Consider the following 24,224-nt stretch of genomic DNA (forward strand, 5'->3'; position numbering starts at 1 on the left):
TTATGACACTGTGGCAGCCATTAGGCCCAATATCAGATCAAGAAAAATCCCCTGATCTTACCTAGACTATCAGAACATTTATCCAATTTGTTCAAAGCCTGATAATATTATTACAACATGAATTGAAGGTGTAAGAGTGTCAACCCTCTTATTTTTATCTCTCTTCAACCTGTAGCCCTCTAACTTATTCCTTGTATGGCTGTTCTATTCCCTGCCCTTCACACCAGAGTTTGTCCTTCCCTCTGTCTACCTTCTTGTTGTCTTTACATAGTTTTTCTACTTTTATTTCTTTCCCACCCACTATTCCAAATGTGATTTGTATTATGATATAAAAGTCTCATCTAGATACTTTAAACCCCAATAATAACTGTATCCCTCTTTTACTGAATGCTCCCCTACCTTTTTTAAAGAAGCTGTATAATATAGTAGTTCAACTTACAGGATCTAGAGATTATCTGTCTAGGTTCAAATCCTAGCTCATTTAGTAGTTGTATGACTTTTCATAGTATACTTACCCAGTTCGTCTCAATTCCCTCATCTGCTTATATTTTAGGGATTTTAGGGTTAAATGAGATAATGTATATAAAGCTCTTAGAATAGTATCTGGTACTGTTATTAATAGTAATTGAGTATATTCATTATACTTTTTACACATTAGTCTTTGGTGGCAAAATACTTTAAATGTATTCAAATACTGCTCTTAAGAATGTTTTAAGAAAAACATGGCAATTTTTATCATCTGTATTCCAGGTGCAAAAAGAGAAGAAGAAAAAATGTCAGAAATTATGAGAAAGCATGTTGAATTGTAAAATTTAAATTGTAAGGGACCTTTGTGCAATTTCTCATTTTACAATGAAAGAAGCCAAGACTCAGAGATTAAATGACTTGCCCAAAATCACATATCTAATTAATAGCAGGGCTAGAAATAGATTCCATATCTCTTGATTCCCAGGCAATGCCATTTCTATAAAATGAAATTGACTTTTAGTTATCAGTGGAGAATTGAAAATCAAACCTGTAATATACGAACTCTTTCAACTTTCCACCCCCCCCAACTATTATATTTCTGTTTCTGCACCCATCCTTAACTCTCTATTTATTTTGAAAGAAGAATTATCTTTTCTTCTATTCAAAGTTTATCTCTCCACCTGTAATCGTACACTTTCCAATTCTGCCCCCTCTGGGTCTTTAGGAGACCAGCTATCTCTCTCCTCTTGCCCTTATTTTCAGTATCTTCTCCCTGTGGCCTCTTTCTTTTCAGCATATAAATATGCTCAAGTCTCTTCCTTCTTTAGCTGCCAGTCCCCATCTAGCCAGATGGTTTTCTTCTCTTTATATTTCCACTTGACTTTGTACCTACTTCTCTTTTCAGGACATAGCATACTGTGTATGTGTATCAAGGCACAAAAGTAGAATAGTGTGTACTGGAGTTGTAGGTACAGTTGAAGGATAGAGAAGGATTTGGATAGTGAAGAAAAGGATAGAGGTTATTTAAAGTGAAGGAAACTCACTTTAAATTTTACTGGAGCATTTTACTGGAGCAAGCTTGTACTAGCTTGTGAGATGATTATTAAATTTTGGGGAATCTTTCAGGCATTATTAAAGTTTAATTATATAAACTTTCAATTAAGTTATATTAAACACAAAGGCTATAAATATTAAAACTAACCATTTCCTAATTATTCTACTACATTTTACTGTTATCTGTATTCTTGAGATTATTTGCATCTATATTTGTATCTGTATGGTGGGAATACTGTATAAAGGGATGCTATTGTGCATTTCTTCCCAACTTTGCATTCAGTTACATCACATTGGTAGCTTGAAATCAGTCATGGTGGGAATACTTATAGAATGGAAATCAGCAACCACTACAAATCAGGGCTTAACTTATTGTTTTGTTTATTGTTTATACTTAAGAAAGTGATGGAGAAAATGATAGTAGTGCAGATTTAATTTATCAGTGTGTCATGTCTGTAGCCCTTACGTTGTGGATAGCAAGAAAAATTGAAGGAATATTCCTCTAGCATTTGAAAATTATTATCTAATTCAGCAAGGAAATTGCTTAAGGCTATGGGTGAATGAGTGAAGTCCCAACATATGTCTTTATTGTTTTACTTTTATTAAAGTCAACAAAAATATCAAACAACGTTCGAATTGACAAATGAATGTGAGAACTACATTCATTTATCAGTTGCAACCATAGGTTGATACAGATACAAGAGTTTGGCAAAATTCAAAGAAAACGTTCAGTGATAATCAATTAGATATATGGAATTTACAGTTAAGCATGCTGTATATTTTATCATTATTTGTAAATTGTATGCTATACATCCTTTACATATAATACATATATATGCATAAAATTTTTTGGAGAAGCGAGTTATTAAATATTTATTAACACACTGCTATGGAAAACTGCACAAGTAAAGGCGTTTAGTCCCCATAACAATCATATGTATTAGGTACTATTATTTATTTATTTATTTATTTATTTGGTTGTGTTGGGTCTTAGTTGCGGCAGACAGGCTCCTTAGTTGTGGCTCACCGGCTCCTTAGTTGTGGCATGCGAACTCTTAGTTGCGGCATGCATGTGGCATCTAGTTCCCGGACCAAGGATCGAACCCGGGCCCCTTGCATTGGGAGCAGGGAGTCTTAACCACCATGCCACCAGGGAAGTTCCATGTTAGGTACTATTATTATCCCCATTTTGCAGAGCAGAAAACTAGGCTCAGAGTTTAAATTACTTGTCTAAGATCATCCAACTAGTAAATGATAGAGGTGGAATTTTCACCCAGGTAGTTGGCTCTAAACCCAGGCTATAAACAATGGATAACATTGAGGATATTTTAGCAGGAGAAAAATAACGATATATTTTCATAACAATACTCAAAATTAACTACTTATAGGGAGAAGAGATGGGGGAGGAAGCCCATTTTAGAAGCTATTATAATCCAATCTTGGAGTAAGATTATTCTTATGTAGGAATTAAGAGGGAAAATTAATTCTGTCTAGAAGAATACCTTGAAAATTAAATTTAGTGCGGCAATCAATCACTACATGTAATACAGTAAATAGAATTGTTGAACACAATACTCAGCAATGCTTTAGAACACTACTCCTCAAGACCTCTGTTTAGTAGTTGAAAGATATGTTTGACATGTCAATAGATAATGATGCTTAAGGTTTAAAAAGTGCCTATACTCATTTATACATACACATGACAGATTTTTCTAGATGGACCTATTCTACAACTTCAAATGAGAAAGCACCTCAAACAATGCTGTTCAACAGAAATCTTAATGCATCTGAAAACCAGAATTTGACAGATGCGGTTAAAAGTAATTCTTCATTTTCAGAAGTTTTGAATGTGAACTTTGAATTGGGAAATGAAGTTTGGGATGATTTTGATGATGAAAGCTTAATAGAAGTTACTAGCTTTTCAGCTGATACTGAGAAGACAAAAACATCAGGTAAATAGCATGAAATATATTTCATTTGTATGTATGTATTTTGTATATATGTGTGTATTGTATTTGAAATATATGTTAGAATGAAATAATTTCATGAGAAATTATTTGAATATTTTTCAGTTAAGCTTTTGGGACTAATTTTCTTTGTCTTTTTTGTGTGCTTGCTTAATTAGTTTCAGTTTGTTAAGATTATAATTTTTAGCAAAAGTAAAATTTGACCCTCCCACAAATAACATTTCCTATCCCTAAGGACAGAGGTCAAGGTTATTCCATGTTGACGATATAGCAAATGAGCTTTTTCTATTCTATTGCTCCTTATCTTGTTAAAGGCTTTATTCAAATTCAGATTGTTTATCGAATTTTTCCTCATAAAACAGACTATCCTGCTTTCCATATTAAGATCTCACGTAGTCTGGTAATGTTTGTGAAAAACAAAAATGTTCCAATTTAAAAAATATTCTTTTTTCACATGCTAGCAAAGAACATAAAAAGATAACTTTTATTTCTAGTAGAAATATTGACTTTTCAGGTATAAATAAATAAATAAACAGGAAAAGATTAGTCTCTCTTGTATTAGATATTGTGTTTAAATCATATACAATCCAAAAATAATGGGACTAGGCCTTTGAGTTACTGGTGAATTCACTTTATTTCACCAAAATAGAGAAGTGAAAATCTTGGTAAGTATAAGACAAGATAGGAAGATGGAGATACTCTTTCCCAGGATGGCTGACAGATGGAAATCAGTCCCTTGCAGACCACTGAAAATATTGAATGAACTTTGACTTGATCACTTACATGGCTTAAAAATAAATAAATAAATAAATAAATGATAGTGGTTGGGGACCTTTTAATATAGTGACTAATAAGCTAACCTATGTGTTTTGTAGTTTTACTCTCTTAGCTTCGCTCCTTTGTTTTGTCTATGCACATTAAATTTGATTATTGAGAAGAATTTTTCATTCTCTCCTTAACCAGATCATATCTGTTTGGAGAGATATTGTACTCTAGAATAGAATACAGATATTCTATTCGATTTATTTCAAAATGTTATCTCTTTACCTAGGATTTGGAAACACTTTGAGTTCAAGAACCAGGGAAAGTAAGCTACCCTTCCAAGAATCAGAAAGCAAATTCCAAAGAGAAATGTCAAACAGGCAAGTTTTAGAACTTTATTTTCAAATACTTACAACTTTATATCCTTCTGACATGTAAGTGGAGATGGGGATCAAGTCATTAGATGTCAGAGAAGCAGTAGGGTATTAGCCAACTTAAAGCCTCTTAACCTTAGAGCTGTGTTTCTCAAAGTGCTGTTGTCAGACCACCCAAAACTCAAAATTACCCAGGGGTGCACATTAAACATGCACATTCCTGGGCGCCATGCTAGACTTACTGAATCATGGTCTCTGGGGCTGGAGCTGAGGAATCTTCACTTTTTATAAGATGTGAAAACTGAATAGGAGTTTGACAGGTAGAAAAGAGGAGACTAAGGCATTCCAGGTAGAAAAGAGGAGACTAAGGCATTCCAGGTAGAAGAGTACATGTAAAGGGATAAGGCTTGAAAAGGCATCCCATGCTCAAGGGTCAGTAAAGTGTGGTCTATGTAGCCATAGAATTAAGGCTGAGATTGCTGAGGTCTGTGAGAGACCATGAATGCCATATTTAGATACCTTTGCTGTATCCAGTAGGTCAGGGGTCACAAGCTCAAACTGCCTTTGGGATTTCACGGGCCAAGGTTAACTGTAGAGTATCCCATCTAAAGGGAATAACCACTACTCAGCTCCAACCAGTTGTTGCTGTACAGGAAATCTGAGTCTAGTGTTGTCAAATATCCTGATTTTTCAAAAAACCTAAGATCTAAAATTTATGTGACATCTCCTGACTTTAAAAATTGTTTTTAACATCTTTATTGGAGTATAATTGCTTTACAATGGTGTGTTAGTTTCTGCTTTATAACAAAGTGAATCAGTTATACATATACATATGTCCCCATATCTCTTCCCTCTTGCATCTCCGTCCCTCCCACCCTCCCCATCCCACCCCTCTAGGTGGTCACAAAGCACCGAGCTGATCTCCCTGTGCTATGCGGCTGCTTCCCACTACCTATCTATTTTACGTTTGGTAGTGTATATATGTCCATGCCACTCTCTCACTTTGTCGCAGCTTACCCTTCCCCCTCCCCATATCCTCAAGTCCATTCTCTAGTAGGTCTGCATCTTTATTCCCATCTTGCCCCTAGATTCTTCATGACCTTTTTTTTTTTTTTTAGATTCCATATATATGTGTTAGCATACTGTATTTGTTTTTCTCTTTCTGACTTACTTCACTCTGTATGACAGACTCTAGGTCCATCCACCTCACTACAAATAACTCAATTTCGTTTCTTTTTACGGCTGAGTAATATTCCATTGTATATATGTGCCACATCTTTTTAATCCATTCATCTATTGATGGACACTTCGGTTGCTTCCATGTCCTGGCTACTGTAAATAGAGCTGCAATGAACATTTTGGTACATGACTCTTTTTGAATTATGGTTTTCTCAGGGTATATGCCCAGTAGTGGGACTGCTGAGTTGTATGGTAGTTCTATGTTTAGTTTTTTAAGGAACGTCCATACTGCTCTCCATAGTAGCTGTATCAATTTACATTCCCACCAACAGTGCAAGAGGGTTCCCTTTTCTCCACACCCTGTCCAGCATTTATTGTTTGTAGATTTTTTTATGATGGCCATTCTGACTGGCGTGAGATGATATCTCATTGTAGTTTTGATTTGCATTTCTCTAATGATTAATGATGTTGAGCATTCTTTCATGTGTCTATTGGCAATCTGTATATCTTCTTTGGAGAAATGTCTATTTAGGTCTTCTGCACATTTTTGGATTGGGTTGTTTGTTTTTTTAATGTTGAGCTGCATGAGCTGCTTGTAAATTTTAGAGATTTATCCTTTGTCAGTTGCTTCATTTGCAAGTACTTCTCCCATTCTGAGGGTTGTCTTTTCATCTTGTTTATGGTTTCCTTTGCTGTACAAAAGCTTTTAAGTTTCATTAGGTCCCATTTGTTTATTTTTGTTTTTATTTCCATTTCTCTAGGAGGTGGGTCAAAAAGGATCTTGCTGTGATTTACGTCATAGAGTGTTCTGCCTATGTTTTCCTCTAAGATGTTGATGGTGTCTGGCCTTACATTTAGGTCTTTAATCCATTTTGAGTTTATTTTTGTGTATGGTGTTAGGAAGTGTTCTAATTTCATTCTTTTATATGTAGCTGTCCAGTTTTCCCAGCACCACTTATTGAAGAGGCTGTCTTTTCTCCACTGTATATTCTTGCCTCCTTTATCAAAGATAAGGTGACCATATGTGCGTGGGTTTATGTCTGGGCTTTCTATCCTGTTCCATTGATCTATATTTCTGTTTCTGTGCCAGTACCATACTGTCCTGATTACTGTAGCTTTGTAGTATAGTCTGAATTCAGGGAACCTGATTCCTTCAGCTCCGTTTTCCTGTCTCAAGATTGCTTTGGCTATTTGGGGTCTTTTGTGTTTCCACACAAATTGTGAAATTTTTTGTTCTAGTTCTGTGAAAAATGCCAGTTGTAGTTTGATAAGGATTGCATTGAATCTGTAGATTGCTTTGGGTAGTAGAGTCATTTTCACAATGTTGATTCTTCCAATCCAAGAACATGGTATAGCTCTCCATCTATTTGTATCATCTTTAATTTCTTTCACCAGTGTCTTACAGTTTTCTGCATACAGGTCTTTTGTCTCCTTAGGTAGGTTTATTCCTAGGTATTTTATTCTTTTTGTTGCAGTGGTAAATGGGAGTGTTTCCTTAATTTCTCTTTCAGATTTTTCATCATTAATGAATAGGAATGCAAGAGATTTCTGTGCATTAATTTTGTATCCTGCTACTTTACCAAATTCATTGATTAGCTCCAGTAATTTTCTGGTAGCATCTTTAGGATTCTCTATGTTTAGTATCATGTCATCTGCAAACAGTGACAGCTTTACTTCTTCTTTTCCGATTAGGATTCCTTTTATTTCTTTTTCTTCTCTGATTGCTGTGGCTAAAACTTCCAAAACTATGTTGAATAATAGTGGTGAGAATGAGCAACCCTGTCTTGTTACTGCTCTTAGTGGAAATGGTTTCAGTTTTTCACCATTGAGGATGATGTTGGCTGTGGGTTTGTCATATATAGCCTTTATTATGTGTAGGTAAGTTCCCTCTATGCCTACTTTCTTGAGGGTTTTTATCATAAATGGGTGTTGAATTTTGTCGAAAGCTTTCTCTGCATCTATTGAGATGATCATATAGTTTTTATGCTTCAATATGTTAATATGGTGTATCACGTTGATTGATTTGCATATATTGAAGAATCCTTGCATTCCTGGGATAAACCCCACTTGATCATAGTGTATTATCCTTTCAATGTGCTGTTGGATTCTGTTTGCTAGTATTTTGTTGAGGAGTTTTGCATCTATGTTCATCAGTGATATTGGCCTGTAGTTTTCTTTCTTTGTGACATCTTCATCTGGTTTTGGTATCAGAGTGATGGTGGCCTCGTAGAATGAGTTTGGAAGTGTTCCTCCCTCTGCTATATTTTGGAAGAGTTTGAGAAGGATAGGTGTTAGCTCTTCTTTAAATGTTGGATAGAATTCTCCTGTGAAGCCATCTGGTCATGGGCTTTTGTTTGTTGGAAGATTTTTAATCACAGTTTCAATTTCACTACTTGTGATTGGTCTGTTCATATTTTCTATTTCTTCCTGGTTCAGTCTCGGAAGGTTGTGCATTTCTAAGAATTTGTCCATTTCTTCCAGGTTGTCTATTTTACTGGTATACAGTTGCTTGTAGTAATCTCTCATGATCCTTTGTATTTCTGCATTGTCAGTTGTTACTTCTCCTTTTTCATTTCTAATTCTATTGATTTGAGTCTTCTCCCTTTTTTTCTTGATAAGTCTGGCTAATGGTTTATCATTTTTGTTTATCTTCTTAAAGAACCAGCTTTTAGTTTTATTGATCTTTGCTATCATTTCCTTCATTTCTTTTTCATTTATTTCTGATCTGATCTTTATGATTTCTTTCTTCTGCTAACTTTGGGGTTTTTTTGTTCTTTTTCTCTAATTGCTTTAGGTGTAAGGTTAGGTTTTTTATTTGAGATGTTTCTTGTTTCTTAAGGTATGGTTGTATTGCTATAAACTTCCCTCTTAGAACTGCTTTTGCTGCATCCCATAGGTTTTGGGTCGTCGTGTTTTCATTGTCATTTCTTTCTAGGTATTTTTTGATTTCCTCTTTGATTTCTTCAGTGATCTCTTCGTTATTAAGTAGTGTGTTGTTTAGCCTCCATGTGTTTGTATTTTTTACCGATTTTTACCTGTAATTGATATCTAGTCTCATAGCTTTGTGGTCGGAAAAGATACTTCATAAGATTTCAATTTTCTTAACTTTACCAAGGCTTGATTTGTGACCCAAGATATGATCTATCCTGGAGAATGTTCCATGAGCACTTGAGAAGAATGTGTATTCTATTGTTTTTGGATGGAATGTCCTATAAATATCAATTTAGTCCGTCCTGTTTAATGTATCATTTAAAGCTTGTGTTTCCTTATTTATTTTCATTTTGGATGATCTGTCCATTGGTGAAAGTGAGGTGTTAAAGTCCCCTACTATGATTGTGTTACTGTCGATTTCCCCTTTTATGGCTGTTAGCATTTGCCTTATGTATTGAGGTGCTCCTATGTTGGGTGCATAAACATTTACAATTGTTATATCTTCTTCTTGGATTGATCCCTTGATCATTATGTAGTGTCCTTCCTTGTCTCTTGTAACATTCTTTATTTTAACGTCTATTTTATTTGATATGAGTTTTGCTACTCCAGCTTTCTTTTCGCTTCCATTTGCATGGAATATCTTTTTCCATCCCCTCACTTTCAGTCTGTATGTGTCCCTAGGTCTGAAGTGGGTCTCTTGTAGACAGCATATATATGGGTCTTGTTTTTGTATCCATTCAGCCAATCTATGTCTTTTGGTTGGAGCATTTAATCCTTTACAGTTAAGGTAATTATCGATATGTATGTTCCTATTACCATTTTCTTAATTGGTTTGGGTTTATTATTGTAGGTCTTTTCCTTCTCTTTTGTTTCCTGCTTGGAGAAGTTCCTTTAGCATTTGTTGTAGAGCTGCTTTGGTGGTGCTGAATTCTCTTAGCTTTTGCTTGTCTGTAAATGTTTTAATTTCTCCATCAAATCTGAATGAGATCCTTGCTGGGTAGAGTAATCTTGGTTGTAGGTTTTTCTCCTTTATCACTTTAAATATGTCCTGCCACTCCCTTCTGGCTTGCAGAGTTTCTGCTGAAAGATCAGCTGTTAACCTTATGGGGATTCCCTTATGTGTTATTTGTTGTTTTTTGTTGTGATTCGTTGTCTATTCAGGTATTCCACAGATGCAGGGTACATGAAGTTGATTGTGGAGATTTAATCCGCTCCTCCTGAGGCTGCTGGGAGAGATTTCCTTTTCTCTTTGTTCGCACAGCTCCTGGGGTTCAGCTTTGGATTTGGACCCGCCTCTGCGTGTAGTTTCCCTGAGCGTGACTGTTCTTGGCTCAGACAGGACAGGGTTAAAGGAGCAGCTGATTCGGGGGCTCTGGCTCACTCAGGCCGCGGGGAGGGAGGGGTACGGATGCGGGGCGAGCCTGTGGTGGCAGAGGCCAGTGTGACGTTGCACCAGCCTGAGGCGCGCCGTGTATTATCCCAGGGAAGTTGTCCCTGGATCACAGGAACCTGGCAGTGGCAGGCTGCACAGGCTCACGGGACGGGAGGTGTGGAGAGTGACCTGTGCTCGTACACAGGCTTCTTGGTGGTGCAGCAGCAGCCTTAGGGTCTCATGCCCGTCTCTGGGGTCTGCGCTGATAGCCGCGGCTCGTGCCCGTCTCTGGAGCTCGTTTAGGCGGCGCTCTGAATCCCCTCTCCTTGCGCACCAGGAAACAAAAGAGGCAAGAAAAAGTCTCTTGCCTCTTCGGCAGTTCCAGGCCTTTTCCCGGACTCCCTCCCGGCCAGCTGTGGCGCACTAGCCCCCTTCAGGCTGTGTTAACGCCACCAACCCCAGTCCTCTCCCTGCAATCTGACCTCCGAAGCCCAAACCTCAGCTCCCAGCCCCCACCCGTCCCGGTGGGTGAGCAGACGAGCCTCTCGGGCTGGTGAGTGCTGGTCGGCACCGATCCTCTGTGCAGGAATCTCTCCACTTTGCCCTCCGCACCCCTGTGGCTGCGCTCTCTTCCGTGGCTCCGAAGCTTACCCCCTCCAGCACCCGCAGTCTCCGCCCGCGAAGGGGCTCCTAGTGTGTGGAGACCTTTCCTCCTTCACAGCTCCCTCCCACTGGTGCAGGTCCCATCCCTATTCTTTTGTCTCTGTTTTTTCTTTTTTCTCTTGCCCCACCCAGGTACGTGGGGAGTTTCTTGCCTTTTGGGAGGTCTGAGGTCTTCTGCCAGCATTCAGTAGGTGTTCTGTAGAAGTTGTTCCACATGTAGATGTATTTCTGATGTATTTGTGGGGAGGAAGGTGATCTCCGCATCTTACTCTTCCACCATCTTCAAGCTGTCCTGACTTTTAAATTTTGACAACTAATTTTTTTAAATGTGATATGGTCTGCAGCACCCTCTCTCCAAAAAATAATAATAATGCTTGTAGACCATATGTAGCCTAGAGGCCTCTAGTTTTTGATCTCCATAGTATGCAGTGAGGGCCCATCCAAAATATTTAAGCACAGTTTATATAATTTAATCAGAAAAAATCATTCTAGGAGTGATATCTAGAATGATTTGTAGAGGGTGGGACCAGCAGGGGCATGGTGGCTAATGAGAAAGGCAGGCTATGATGAGGGCTCAACTAGGGCAGAGGTGATAGAAACTGAGAGGTAGAATTGGATTTTTGAAATATTTCATAGATAACACAGATTAGATTTAGCAATTGCTAGAATATGGTAGTAAAGGAAGAGGGAAGAATAAATGGCAAGTGGGTAGATGGAGGTATTATCTGAGAATATAGAACATAGACGTTTGGGAAAAAAACAATAATAATTTTAGAAATGTTCAAGTTAAAGTATCTTTTTTAAAAATTTTATTTTTTATACAGCAAGTTCTTATTAGTTATCTGTTTTATACATATTAGTGTATATATGTCAATCCCAATCTCCCAATTCATCACACCACCACCACTGCCCATCCCCGCAACTCACAGTATCTTTGTAGAAATGTAAGATGCATTTGGATATTGGACCTGATTAGAACTCAAGGGAGGGAAATTATAGCCAGAGCCAAAACTTTCCTGCAGAGAAGAAACACTGATAACTTTTTATTCATGGTCCAATTTTCTACTTAAGGATTATTTATGTCTCCTGCTTTAAAAAAGTTTTAAATTTGTGGTGTCTTTTGATATTTTTGCTATTATTTAGTCATTTTACTGAACATTAGTATCAACATCACAGAATCATAGATTTCAGAGAATTCCAGAGTTGAAGGGGGCTTAACTTAAATGTCATTTAGTCTCCCCACCACTGTATCCTTGAATAACCATCCAACATCACTGGCAAGTAATCATGCTGTTTCTACCAAGACAACTCCAGTGTCCAGGAGCTTATTCACTCTTCAATGCTTCTTCCATGTTTGGATCTCTCAGATCACTCAATAGCTTTTAAAAATATTTGCCTAAAATTTGTCTTTTTATCATTTCCATTCATTGCTTCTAACTCTGAGTCATACGGAATAAACAGATTAGAAACATCGAAGTGGAACAAAGCTGGGGGTATAGAGAAAATAGGCAAATCACAAGTAGGAAGATAACAAGGCATATGAACAGTTTTGTGCACCACACTTTTAGAAAGCTACAAATAATTTTGGGAGAGTTTAGAAGTGACCAACAGGGGGCTTCCCTGGTGGCGCAGTGGTTGAGAATCTGCCTGCTAATGCAGGAGACACGGGTTCGAGCCCTGGTCTGGGAAGATCCCACATGCCATGGAGTGGCTGGGCCCGAGAGCCACAACTACTGAGCCTGCGCATCTGGAGCCTGTGCCCCGCAACGGGAGGGGCCGCGATAGTGAAAGGCCCGCGCACCGCGATGAAGAGCAGTCCCCGCACCGCGATGAAGAGTGGCCCCCGCTTGCCGCAACTGGAGAAAGCCCTTGCACGAACCGAAGACCCAACACAGCCAAAAATAAATAAATAAATAAATAAAGTAGCTATAAAACGCAGCTAAAAAAAAAAAAAAAAAGAAGTGACCAACAGAAGATAAATGGGTTTAAAAAGGAATCCTATCAAGAAACCTGTGAGAAACCGGTGCCAGAAATTGCTGCTAGGAAGAAGGCCTGTGGGATCTGAGGGTCTGAGATGAAAAGGAAACACATGCTTTTCCTTTCATACCCTTTTTACTATTTTAATTCCTTGCCATTCATCAGAGATAAAGAGATTCAGTTCTTATCAATATATGTGATTCTTCCCTACCCATATCTACTGTTTATTGCTCCTTGTATGACTATCACATTTTAGCCTGTGTCAGCTTAAATTGTCTCCTCCTCATAGCGGCATCCATGACCACCTTTTTAAAGTGGGTTTGTGCCTCCACACTTTTATTTCCTATAATATTACTCATTTCATTTCTTTCATATCACTTCAGGATCTATAATTATATTTATTGTTTATTCATTTTCTGTCCCTCAATAGATGATAACCACCTGAGGATGTGTTTACTATTTCATACTTAGCTCCTAGTATAATGTCTGGCATACAGTAGTGAATAATAAATGTTTTTTAATGAATTAATTTAATACAAAAGACTAAAGGTGAATTCTAGTATACAGTTATACATGAACAGATAGGTAGAGATGTCTGTCTACAGTGAGACCAGAATAGGGAAAGGAGACTAAAAGTTAAACAAGTGGAATTTAGAAAAGATTTACAAACTGCTAGATGAGAGATGATTAAGCATAAGACAATTTTAATGAAAATTGTTGAATGATTATTTCTGTAGGCCTTTAAAAGTAGTATTCTTATTTTATTTGGACTGTATAAGTTGTTGCTTTGTCTAAAAGAAAGGAGATACACCAAGTTCTCCATGAGTCTAAGAAATGGAGCATCAATTTTGGGGTTGATAAATATGATAAACTCTAATCATATTTTCCAAAGAATCACTGTTGATCTAAATTAGAATGGTTTGTTTCTCTTATTTGCCATATTTTATAAATAATTCATTTTGATTTTTAGTTTTGTTTCATCACATGAGAAGCCAGATATTTATTTATCAAATTCTGCTATGTCCAAGTTTGCTGCATCCTCCATGACAAAATTACCTCAACAAGCTGGAAATGCAAGTATTATAAGAAGAAGCACTTCTTTGTTTTTCTTTTAAATACCACCTGAATAGTTAAAACTTCAATGATTGCTAATTTTTTTAACCTCAAAATATAGGTCCATTTACAAGAAATAAAACAAAGTCTGTCGCCAGAGATTGAAAAGCTGTGCTTTACTCACTCTGAAAAAATATCAAGCTCTTCAAATTTTGTTAAGAAAGTGGATTGCTTTACTAGAAACAGTGAACACAAAAAGGAGATTGATTTCAGGTAAGAACTCTTTAAAAATATTTTGAAACTACACTAGTAAAAACTTTTTACAAAGAAGTTCAGTATTCCTTTTCCCTTGTTTCATTTTAAAGATCAGAACCTAAATGTTTTATTTACTTAAAGACATTAAAATTTTAGACCACTGGTGAGCTAAGCTCCTTAAGATAATTCAAAATATCAAATATCTCAATTTTTGAGAACCCATATATTTGATGCTAGTAATTAAAACATTATATTATGTTAATAAACTTTTTTTTTACTGATTTGAATACACTATGTTGATAATATGAAGTGTAAGGTCACTTGAGAAATGAGATCAGCTAATTTTTTTAACATTCAAGTTGTATTTTAGCCACCAAGTTCTGTTAACAATTCTACAGATTCAAAGAGAAAGTCAGACTAAGTCTAATCAGTGCCCCGACTGCTGATCATTTTTATGGGTAACTCCAGCAGTTTCCCTCTCCTTGAATAGTCAAGGTTTATAGACCTGTTGACACTGATTAAATGGCATTACTTTCCAATATGTTTAAAGAAATATCTAAGATACTTGTCTCTACCTTTCACAGTTTATGAACTCTAATTTGCCCCAGACTTTCTACAAGGTTATGCACATTGAAGTTTGTTTAATAAATTAACCTCTCAGCAATCTTCAAGTTTATCCATTTTATATTTATTATTATATTATTTATTGTAAATTTAAAAATAAATTGTGTTACAAAAATAGTTATTTTTACGTTTGCTTTTTCCTCCAGTTGGTATCATCCTGATGATGAAGCTGATGAAATGAAGTCTCTTCTGGGAATATTTGATGGTATTTTCTAAAACAATCAGACAAAAATGCTTTTTATATTAATAAGACAAGGTATTAAAGACACCTAATTACAAAGCATGAGTTTTATTTTTAAAAAGTAGTTCATACTTGTTCAGATTTTTTTTCTCTTGGATTTGACTAGCTTTGTTGACTCTTCTGCAACAAAATATTTGGACTGATTTTTTTCCCCATCATGTTGTAACTTCATGTAAAGCACTTTTGCAGTGGCTTTGTTTCATAAGTTGATAATTGTTTCATTTAGAAATAATTATTGGTTATTAATTGGTTTTTGATGGGAACCAATTTTATATTAACAAGAAGAAAGGTATTCTGTGAAAGCAAAATGATGGTAGGTCAGTGAATCTATTTACTCTATCGATTTTTCACCATTATTGTTTTGTTTTGATAAAGATTTTTAAGAATCCAATGGCTGTCTGAACCTATTGTTATATCATTTCAAGCAAAAATAAATGAAACATTAATCAATATAGACTGTTTAACTTGTTCTTCAATGTGACAAATTCTAAAACTTTGTTATGTTGACTTTTACTATAGCAAAAGCTATTTTATGTTATTTTCCAGTGAGATATATCTCAAATTTCTTTACTGTTAAGTAGTATATAGGCACTGTAAGCAATGTTTGTTTTTTTATAGTTGGGTTTTGCTTTCTAATCCAGTCTGACCATCTTTGACTGTTTAGATCATTTACATTTGCTTTATTTTCCCATGAATCCATAAGTATGGGTTAATTGTATCATTTTTTCTTATTAGTTACTTATTTTATAATATTAGTGTATGTATGTCAATACCAATCTCCCAATTTATCCCATTACCGCCACCATCCACCTCCCACTTTCCCCCATTGGTGTCCACATGTTTGTTCTCTACATCTGTGTCTCTATTTCTGCCTTGCAAACTGGTTCATCTGTACCATTTTTCTAGATTCCACATATATGCATTAATATACGATATTTGTTTTTCTCTTTCTGACTTGCTTCACTCTGTATGACAGTCTCTAGGTCCATCCACGTCTCTACAAATGACCCAATTTCATTCGTTTTTATGGCTGCGTAATATTCCATTGTATATATGTACCACAACTTCTTTATCCATTTGTCTGTCAATGAGCATTTAGGTTGCTTCCATGACCTGGCTATTGTAAATAGTGCTGCAATGAACATTGGGGTGCCTGTGTCTTTTTGAATTATGGTTTTCTCTGGGTATATGCCCAGTAGTGGGATTGCTGGGTCATACAGTAATTCTATTTTTAGTTTTTTAAACAACCTGCATACTGTTCTCCTTAGTGGCTGTATCAATTTACATTCCCACCAACAGTGCAAGAGGGTTCCCTTTTCTCCACACCCTCTCCAGCGTTTGTTGTTTGTAGATTTTCTGATGATGCCCATTCTAACTGGTGTGAGGTGAAACCTCATTGTAGCTTTGATTTGCATTTCTCTAATAATTAGTGATGTTGAGCAACTTTTCATGTGCCTCTTGGCCATCTGTATGTCTTCTTTGGAGAAATGTCTACTTAGATCTTGTGCCCATTTTTTGAGTGGGTTGTTTGTTTTATTAATATTGAGCTGCAGGAGCTGTTTATATAATTTGGAGATTAATCCTTTGTCTGTTGCTTCATTTGCAAATATTTTCTCCCATTCTGAGGGTTGTCTTTTTTTCCTGTTTATAGTTTCCTTTGCGTGCAAAAGCTTTTAAGTTTCATTAGGTCCCATTTGTTTATTTTTGTTTTTATTTCCATTACTCTAGGAGGTGGATCAAAAAAGATCTTGCAGTGATTTATGTCAAAGCGTGTTCTTCCTATGTTTTCCTCTAAGAGTTTTATAGTGCCTGGTCTTACATTTAGGTCTCGAATCCATTTTGAGTTTATTTTTGTGTATGGTGTTAGAGAGTGTTCTAATTTCATTCTTCTACATGTAGCTGTCCAGTTTTCCCAGCACCACTTACTGAAGAGACTGTCTTTTCTCCATTGTATATCCTTGCATCCTTTGTCATAGATTAGTTGACCATAGGTGTGTGTATTTATCTCTGGGCTTTCTGTCCTGTTGCATTGATCTATATTTCTGTTTTTGTGCCAGGACCGTATTGTTTTGATTACGGTAGCTTTGTAGTATAGTTTTAGGTCAGCGAGTCTGATTCCTGCAGCTCTGCTTTTTTCCCTCAAGATTGCTCTGACTACTCAGGGTCCTTTGTGTCTCCATACAAATTTGAAGATTTTTTGTTCTAGTTCTGTAAAAAATGCCATTGGTAATTTGATAGGGATTGCATTGAATATGTAGATTGCTTTGGGTAGTATAGTCATTTTCACAATATTCATTCTTCCAATCCAAGAACATGGTATATCTCTCCATCTGTTTGTGTCATCTTTGATTTCTTTCATCATTGTCTTATAGTTTTCTGAGTACAGGTCTTTCGACTCGCTAGGTAGGTCTATTTCTAGGTATTTTCATCTTTTTGTTGCAGTGGTGAATGGGATTGTTTCCTTAATTTCTCTTTCTGTTCTTTCGTTGTTCGTATATAGGAATGCAAGAGATTTCTGTGTGCTAATTTTGTATCCTGGAACTTTACCAAATTCATTGATTAGCTCTAGTAGTTTTCTGGTGGCATTTTTAGGATTCTCTATGTATAGTATCATGTCTTCTGCAAACAGTGACAGTTTTACTTCTTCTTTAAAGGAATTTGTATTCCTTTTATTTCTTTTTCTTCTCTGATTGCCGTGGCTAGGACTTCCAAAACTATGTTGAATAATAGTGGCAAGAGTGGACATCCTTGTCTCGTTCCTGATCTTAGAGGAAATGCTTTCAGTTTTTCACGGTTGAGAATGATGTTTGCTGTGGGTTTGTCATATATGGCTTTTATTATGTTGAGGTAGGTTCCCTCTATGCCCACTTTCTGGAGAGTTTTTATCATAAATGGGTGTTGAATTTTGTCAAAAGCTTTTTCTGTACCTATTGAGATGATAATATGGTTTTTATTCTTCAGTTTGTTAATATGGTGTATCACATTGATTGATTTGCGTATATTGAAGAATCCTTGCATCCCTGGGATAAATCCCACTTGATCATGATGTACTATCCTTTTAATGTGTTGTTGGATTCTGTTTGCTAGTATTTTGTTGAGGGTTTTTGTGTCTATGTTCATCAGTGATACTGGTTTGTAATTTTCTTTTTTTGTAGTGTCTTTGTCTGGTTTTCGTATCAGGGTGATAGTGGCCTCGTAGAATGAGTTTGGGAGTGTTCCTTCCTCTGCAATTTTTTGGAAGAGTTTGAGAAGGATGAGTGTTAGCTCTTCTTTAAATGTTTGATAGAATTCACCTGTGAAGCCATCTGGTCCTGGGCTTTTGTTTGTTGGAAGATTTTTAATCCCAGTTTCAATTTCACTACTTGTGATTCATCTGTTCATATTTTCTATTTCTTCCTGGTTCAGTCTTGGAAGGTTATACCTTTCTAAGAATTTGTCCTTTTCTTCCAGGTTGTCCATTTTATTGCCATAGAGTTGCTTGTAGTAGTCTCTTATGATGCTTTGTATTTCTGCAGTGTCCATTGTAACTTCTCCTTTTTCATTTCTAATTTTATTGATTTGAGTCCTCTCCCTCTTTTTCTTGATGAGTCTGGCTAAAGGTTTATCAATTGTGTTTATCTTCTCAAGGAACCAGGTTTTAGTTTTGTTGATCTTTGCTATTGTTTTCTTTGTTTCTATTTCATTTATTTCTGCTCTGGTCTTTATGATTTCTTTCCCTCTACTAACTTTGGGTTTTGCTTGTTCTTCTTTCTCTAGTTTCTTTAAGTGCAAGATTAGATTGTTTATTTGAGATTTCCATGTTTCTTGAGGTAGGATTGTATTGCTATAAACTTCCCTCTTAGAACTGCTTTAACTGCATCCCACAGGTTTTGGATCATCCTGTGTTTGTTGCCATTTGTCTCTAGGTATTTTTTGATTTCCTCTTTGATTTCTTAAGTGATCTCTTGGTTATTTAGTAATGTATTGTTTAGCCTCCATGTGTTTGTGTTTTTTCCCCTGTAATTTATTTCTAATCTCATAGCATTGTGGTCGGAAAAGATGCTTGACATGATTTCAATTTTCTTAAATTTACTGAGGTTTGATTTGTGACCCAAGATGTGATCTATCCTGGAGAATGTTCCGTGTGCACTTGAGAAGAAAGTGTAATCTGCTGTTTTTGGATGGAATGTCCTATAAATATCAATTAAACCTATCTCGTCTATTGTGTCATTTAAAGCTTGTGTTTTCTTATTAGTTTTCTGTCTGGATGATCTGTCCATTGGTGTAAGTGAGGTGTTAAATTCCCCCACTATTATTGTGTTACTGTCAATTTCCTCTTTTATAGCTGTTAGCATTTGCCTTATGTATTGAGGTGCTTCTATGTTGGGTGCATATATATTTATAATTGCTAGATCTTCTTCTTGGATTGATCCCTTGATCATTATGTAGTGTCCTTCCTTGTCTCTTGTAACATTCTTTATTTTAAAGTCTATTTTTATTTGATATGAGTTTTGCTACTCCAGCTTTCTTTTGACTTCCATTTGCATGGAAAATCTTTTTCCATCCCCTCACTTTCGGTCTGTATGTGTTCCTAGGTCTGAAGTGGGTCCCTTGTGGACAACATATATATGGGTCTTGTTTTTGTATCCATTCAGCAAGCCTGTGTTTTTTCGTTAGAGCATTTAATCCATTCACATTTAAGGTAATTATCGATATGTATGTTCCTATTTTCATTATCTTAATTGTTTTGGGTTTGTTTTTGTAGGTCCTTTTCTTTTCTTGTGTTTCCCACTTAGAGAAGTTCCCTTAGCATTTGCTGTAGAGCTGGTTTGGTGGTGCTGAATTCTCTTAGCTTTTGCTTTTCTGTAAAGGTTTTAATTTCTCTGTCGAACCTGAATGAGATCCTTGCTGGGTAGAGTAATCTTGGTTATAGGTTCTTCCCTTTCATCACTTTAAATATATCATGCCATTCCCTTCTGGCCTGTAGATTTTCTGCTGAGAAATCAGCTGTTAACCTTATGGGAGTTCTCTTGTATGTTATTTGTTGTTTTTCCCTTGTTGCTTTTAATAATGTTTCTTTGTCTTTAATGTTTGTCAGTTTGATTACTATGTGTCTTGGCGTGTTTCTCCTTGGGTTTATCCTGCCTTGGACTGTCTGCACTTCCTGGACTTTGGTGGCTATTTCCTTTCCCATGTTCGGGAAGTTTTCGACTATAACCTCTTCAAATATTTTCTCGGGTCCTTTCTCTCTCTCTTCTCCTTCTGGGACCCCTATAATGCAAATGTTGGTGTGTTTAATGTTGTCCCAGAGGTCTCTAAAGCTGTCTTCATGTCTTTTTGTTCTTTTTTCTTTGTTCTTTATTGACAGCAATGAATTCCACCATTCTGTCTTCCAGGTCACATATCCATTCTTCTGCCTCAGTTATTCTGTTATTGATTCCTTCTAGTGTATTTTTCATTTCAGTTATTGAATTGTTCATCTCTGTTTGTTTGTTCTTTCATTCTTCTAGGTGTTTGTTCTTTCATTCTTCTCGGTCTTTGTTAAATATTTCTTGCATCTTCTCGATCTTCGCCTCCATTCTGTTTCCGGGGTCCTGGATCATCTTCACTATCATTATTCTGAGTTCTTTTTCTGGAAGGTTGCCTATCTCCACTTCATTTAATTGTATTTCTGGGGTTTTATCTTGTTCCTTCATCTGGTACATAGTCCTCTTCCTTTTCATTTTGTCTATCTTTCTGTGAATGTGGTTTTCGCTCCACAGGCTGTAAGATTGTAGCTCTTCTTGCTTCTGCTGTCTGCCTTCTGGTGGATGAGGCTATTTAAGGGGCTTGTGCAAGCTTCCTGATGGGAGGGACTGGATGGTGGGTAGAGCTGGGTGTTGCTCTGGTGGGCAGAGCTCAGTAAAACTTTAATCCACTTGTCTGCTGATGGGTGGGGCTGGGTTCCCTCCCGGTTGGTTGTTTGGCCTGAGGCCACCCAGCACTGGTGGCTGTGGGCTCTTTGGTGTGGCTAATGGGGGACTCCAGGAGGGCTCATGCCAAGGAGTACTTCCCAGAACTTCTGCTGCCAGTGTCCTTGTCCCCAGGGTGAGCCACAGCCACCCCCACCTCTGCAGACCCTCCAACACTAGCAGGTAAGTCTGGTTCAGTCTCCTACGGGGTCACTGCTCCTTCCCCCTAGGTCCTGATGTGCACACTACTTTGTGTGTGCCCTCCAAGAGTGGAGTCTCTGTTTCCCCCAGTCCTGTCGAAGTCCTGCAATCAAATCCCACTAGCCTTCAAAACCTGATTCTCTGGGAATTCCTCCTCCTGTTGCCAGACCTCCAGGTTGGGAAGCCTGACATGCAGCTCAGAACCTTCACTCCAGTGGGTAAACTTCTGTGGTATAATTGTTCTCCAGTTTGTGAGTCACCCACCCAGTGGATATGGGATTTGATTTTATTGTGATTGCGACCCTCCTACCATCTCACTGTGGCTTCTCCTTTGTTTTTGGATGTGGGGGTATCTTTTTTGGTGAGTTCCAGTGTCTTTCTATGGAAGGTTGTTCAGCAGTTAGTTGTGATTCTGGTTCTCTCGCAAGAGGGAGTGAGTGCACGTCCTTCTACTCCGCTATCATGAACCAATCTCAGCAATGTTTATTATCTAATTTATTTATAGATACAGTGTGAAGTTGAAGCCACTTAAGATATTTTAGGAATTTTTCTTTAGATATAAAAGCCTTAGAGACAAGAGGAGCAAAGAAAAAGATGAGGTTGTTAGTTATTATTAGTAAATATTTATGAGGCATCATATGTATTAAACTTAGAACAAATCTAAGAGGCTTTGTCTCTGTTGAAAAATAAGAGCAACCAGCCCTTATTTTAGTCATCTTTACAATTGGTGTTTCTTCATCTGAATCAATCATACTACAACCTTTAAAGGTTATTAAACATTATTAAAATGAAAAATTGGTACACTACAATCTGCTCATCTAGCATACATAGACTTTGATACTAAGGAAATAGCAATTTAGCTCAATAAGGCTTATTGTGATCTGCTTAGTGAAAAGTACTGTGCTTGGTAATGCAAAGGACACCAATGATGAAAACACTGTTTTTGCTCTCATAGAGCTTACTTTACATTCTGATAGAGAAATTAAGACCTGTAATAAAGCAATAATAAAATAGAGAATACATTAGAGAAGTGGTTCTCAAGCTTCAGGGTGTGTTGGAATACTCTAGAGAGTATGTTTGAAAACAGATTGCTGGGCACCATACCCAGTTTCTGACTCAGTAGGTCTGGAGTGGGGCCTGAGAATTTGCATTTCTAACAAATTCCCATGTGATGCTGATGCTGCTGTTCCAGGGATCACACTTTGAGGATCACTGCAATAGAAATTTAAAGAACTATGGGAGTTCATAAGAGGGAGAATATAATCCTGACTGTGGGGTCAGGGAAGACTTTACAGAGAAGTTAAAATTTGAGCTGAGCCTTGAAAGATGAATAAGATTTTGATGGGAAAATACATGAGAAAAGGACACTGTAGGCAGAGGGGACAGCTCGAGCAAAGCTCCGAGGGAGGAAAGTATCTATTTGGGGAATAATGAATAGATAATTCTAAACATAGGTTAATGTTGTAGGAGATGTTTGAACTGTACCTAAGGTCACTCTTTGGAGGACTTTAGATGTTAAAATAAGAAACCTGAGCTTTACTCAGCAAACTAATGTTTCCCAAACTTGCCTCATCATAAAAAACATATGGATAATATGTTAAGTATACAAACTCCCAGACTTCATCTCAGAGCTACTGATTCAGAATCTCCAGTGGACAAAACTGGGAGTTCTATAGTTTTAACAAGCACTCTAGGTCATTCTTTATGATCAGGCCAATTTTAGAAACACTTGGGTAGATAATTTGCCATTTGTACAAGTGCTTACCTGGAAAATTATATGTATGTTAATAAATGTATTAATTCAAAATCCTGTTACATATACTGATCACTTAAAGGAGTATAGTCACTGGGTATTCTTTCCATGAAGTTAATAATAACCCTAAGTTTTCCTATTTATTAGTTATGTTCTAAATATATTGGGTTTATTTATTCTTACAGAATGAACCATACAACAGAGCTTTCACAAAAATCTTCTTTGGGTTAAATTTTTTCAATTAAAAATGTCCTTAATTGGCTGTATTTTTCTCATCCATAATGTTAGCATAATGGCAGCTACCTCACAGGTATGGAGTGAGAATTTAATAAGCCACTGCATAGGAAGTTCTTAGTTTAAGGATTGATACATAGTATGTGCTCAATGAATGGTACCTGTTTGTACTAAAAACAAAGTGTCCTTAATGGCACTTTAAATAACCCATTGGGAAAAAAAAAAAAAAAAAAAAAAAATAACCCATTGGGAAGGGGTGAAATAATACAATATTCAGTTGTCATATTTGAGTTGCATTAAATTGTATAGGACTTGAAAAATGAACTCTTGACTTCCACAGATTATCATCCATAGAAAAACATTAATCTTAGACCTCCCTCCTACATATACTTCCTCATGCTTTCAAATAGGTCCCCTCCACTCCCATTCCCTCCTTGCCAACACTCTTAGTTGGTTTATGGTCAGAGCATACAAATCTATTTTAATATTACCTTAAGTAAAATGTAATTATAAAATAAATCTTTGACATATTCTATTATAATACATTCTAAAGCCAAATCCAAATGATTGCTGGATTATTCACTCTTTTAGGTTTTGGCACAATTTACTTCTTAGTAGATTATGCAGCATCCCTTACCAAGATCCCATTTCTAAAAAATGGGAAAAACTCAACAAGCACAGTAGAGAACCACTCTCTGAGGACCCCTAACCGAGGGGGAGAGCATTGGATAAATGGATAACATTTACGTTTGCATCCTAGATAATAACAGGTGTGTATAGAGAAGGCACCAGTGAGGAGGAAGTCAGGGCAAAGAGGAGTAAACTAAGCTAAGCTTAGAATTAAGCTAAGTAAGTAAGCTAAGAATTTAGTGTGAGTTTTGGTTAGTTAGTAGAACAAACAAAACAAAAAGGAAAATGCTGGCACTTCTTGTCTTTTGGCATTTCAACTCCTGGCTGCTAGTAGTTTAAGATCTTGCTACTCAAAGTCTGATCCAAAGACCAGTAACAAAGGAGATCCCTGGGAGTTGGTTAGAAGGTCTTAGGCCTCACTCCAGACCTTCTGAGTCAGAATCTGCATTTTAACAAGATCCGCATGTGATTATGTGCACGTTAAAGTGTGAGAAGCACTTGTTTTCGTTGGAAAGGAAAGGAAAGGGACGATATCAGACTTTTAAGAGAATCCATTC

At 36.7% G+C, this 24,224-nt stretch overlaps 1 protein-coding gene across 3 annotated transcripts in view; it reads left to right on the top strand.

The window, feature by feature from the left end:
* HFM1 (helicase for meiosis 1) overlaps positions 1-23,248 on the top strand; it is a 146,276-nt gene extending 123,028 nt beyond the window's left edge. For all 3 annotated transcript variants that reach the window (XM_082382902.1, XM_082382904.1, XM_082382903.1), the window contains 5 exons: positions 3,228-3,473; positions 4,540-4,630; positions 13,717-13,819; positions 13,921-14,072; positions 14,825-23,248. In XM_082382902.1, the coding sequence (XP_082239028.1) occupies positions 3,228-3,473; positions 4,540-4,630; positions 13,717-13,819; positions 13,921-14,072; positions 14,825-14,894 (662 nt within the window). In that variant the 3' untranslated portion in view covers positions 14,895-23,248. The remainder of the gene's footprint in view (positions 1-3,227; positions 3,474-4,539; positions 4,631-13,716; positions 13,820-13,920; positions 14,073-14,824) is intronic.
* Positions 23,249-24,224: the final 976 nt, after the last annotated feature.

This window comes from Balaenoptera borealis (genome assembly GCF_965194805.1).
Source record: "Balaenoptera borealis genome assembly, chromosome: 1".
Classification (NCBI taxonomy): Eukaryota; Metazoa; Chordata; class Mammalia; order Artiodactyla; family Balaenopteridae; genus Balaenoptera; species Balaenoptera borealis.